A 1,525-nucleotide genomic window follows, 5' to 3' on the forward strand; every position below is an offset into this window, starting at 1 on the left:
TTGAAATGATCCTGACATGAATCGGCTATTTTTTAATAAATAAAAAATAGCTTAAATTTAATTTTTGTAATGACTTTAACATGTGCCATCTTTTGATTGACACATAATATTTTTTAATTAATTTTTGGCCGATTCAAAACGATTCACTTGAAATCGGTATCGGCCAATTAATTCACCTATTGGCCAAACAATACAGATCTGATTCTGATACTAACAACATTGTTTGAACTAGTTGATTTGCAAAAAAATACTTGATATTTTCAAATAAAAAAATAGATATTTTTAAACACATTTTTAGAACTATTGAAAATAATAGAATATTATCCATGGGTTGTCAACAGTGGCGTGTCCATACGTCAGACACTTGTAACTAGTAAAGTAGCCAAGTCCGTCGATCGGAACGCACCCAATGGAGAAGGATATTTTGGTGATAGTTCTCAAAAAAAAAAAAAATATCTCCTGCAACTAAAAATCCAATGCAAAGAAGAAGAAAAACCACCACCATTCATTTTTTCTAGTCTTCTATCTCTGGATAAGATTTCAAGAGACTTTTTTTAGTGTGATACCTACAACATCCCCACACGTGAATGGAGCCATGAAGGGCTCAGCATCCCTACTTCTTCCTCCACTGCACTCACTGCCTTCCATTCAATGGACATCAGTTGATTCAAGAAAGGAAGGTCACTACCCAAGAAGCCAACTTCTCCTTACATCAACCTTTGTGGCAGCAGGCCCTTCACATGGGCAACGTCCTTGCAGTACCACCAGAGTACTCTTACAAGCCACTGCGGCAGGCAAAGGCTTCGGCCAACTTGCAGAGAAGAACAAGTCTCCTTCTAGTAGCAGCAGCAACAGCAATGGCGGTGAGGACGACGATGATGAGATTCCTCAGGTGGTGTTTGAGAGGATGATTGGTCGCATAGTGTTCTATGTAGGGGCACCAATGGCGACGGGGGTGGGCTTGCTTTACCTCCTTGACTATCTCAAGACTCACCATATATGGGATGTGCCTCTTTGGGTTCCCTTCATGACCATCTTGATTGGGTTCGGCTCATCAGCCCTTGGGATAGCTTATGGGACTCTTTCCACAAGTTGGGACCCAGACAAGGAAGGGTCACTCCTGGGGTGGGAAGAGGCAAGGGAGAATTGGCCTACGCTTTGGAGGGAGGATGAGGGCACCAGCACCACCAATAGATGATCCTCCTGCATGCTTTGTACACATAAAGAGATCTCCACTTTTCCTAATAAATTGCTATGTTTTCCATACCGTCAAATTAATGTTTGCCAATGCATTCAGCCTTTCTCCACATCTCTTTTTTGGAATTTATAATTAGAAGAAATCGCACCAGGCATGGTGCAGCTGGCTCAGCCTGCAATACCTAAGGTACAGCCTAAAACCCTTAGGCTAATTAAGACCTCTGCTCCCGAGGGCTAAGCTAATTGTTGGCTTGTGCAAAGGTGAGAATAGAATCTTGACTGCGGCGACCCCGTTGGTTGTATGGCTTTAAAATTCAGTTCATGGTTT

General features: G+C 41.9%; 1 protein-coding gene across 1 annotated transcript; it reads left to right on the forward strand.

The window, feature by feature from the left end:
* Positions 1-540: 540 nt before the first annotated feature.
* Positions 541-1,274, forward strand: LOC149818034 (uncharacterized). Its single transcript, XM_089984851.1, has one exon. It carries the CDS (start codon positions 596-598, stop codon positions 1,196-1,198), a length of 603 nt encoding a protein of 200 aa, XP_089840977.1. The 5' UTR covers positions 541-595; the 3' UTR covers positions 1,199-1,274.
* The last annotated feature ends 251 nt before the right edge of the window (positions 1,275-1,525 follow it).

The sequence above is a fragment of the Nuphar pumila genome, chromosome 13 (assembly GCF_984573655.1).
Source record: "Nuphar pumila chromosome 13, dmNupPumi1.hap1.1, whole genome shotgun sequence".
Taxonomy (NCBI): Eukaryota; Viridiplantae; Streptophyta; class Magnoliopsida; order Nymphaeales; family Nymphaeaceae; genus Nuphar; species Nuphar pumila.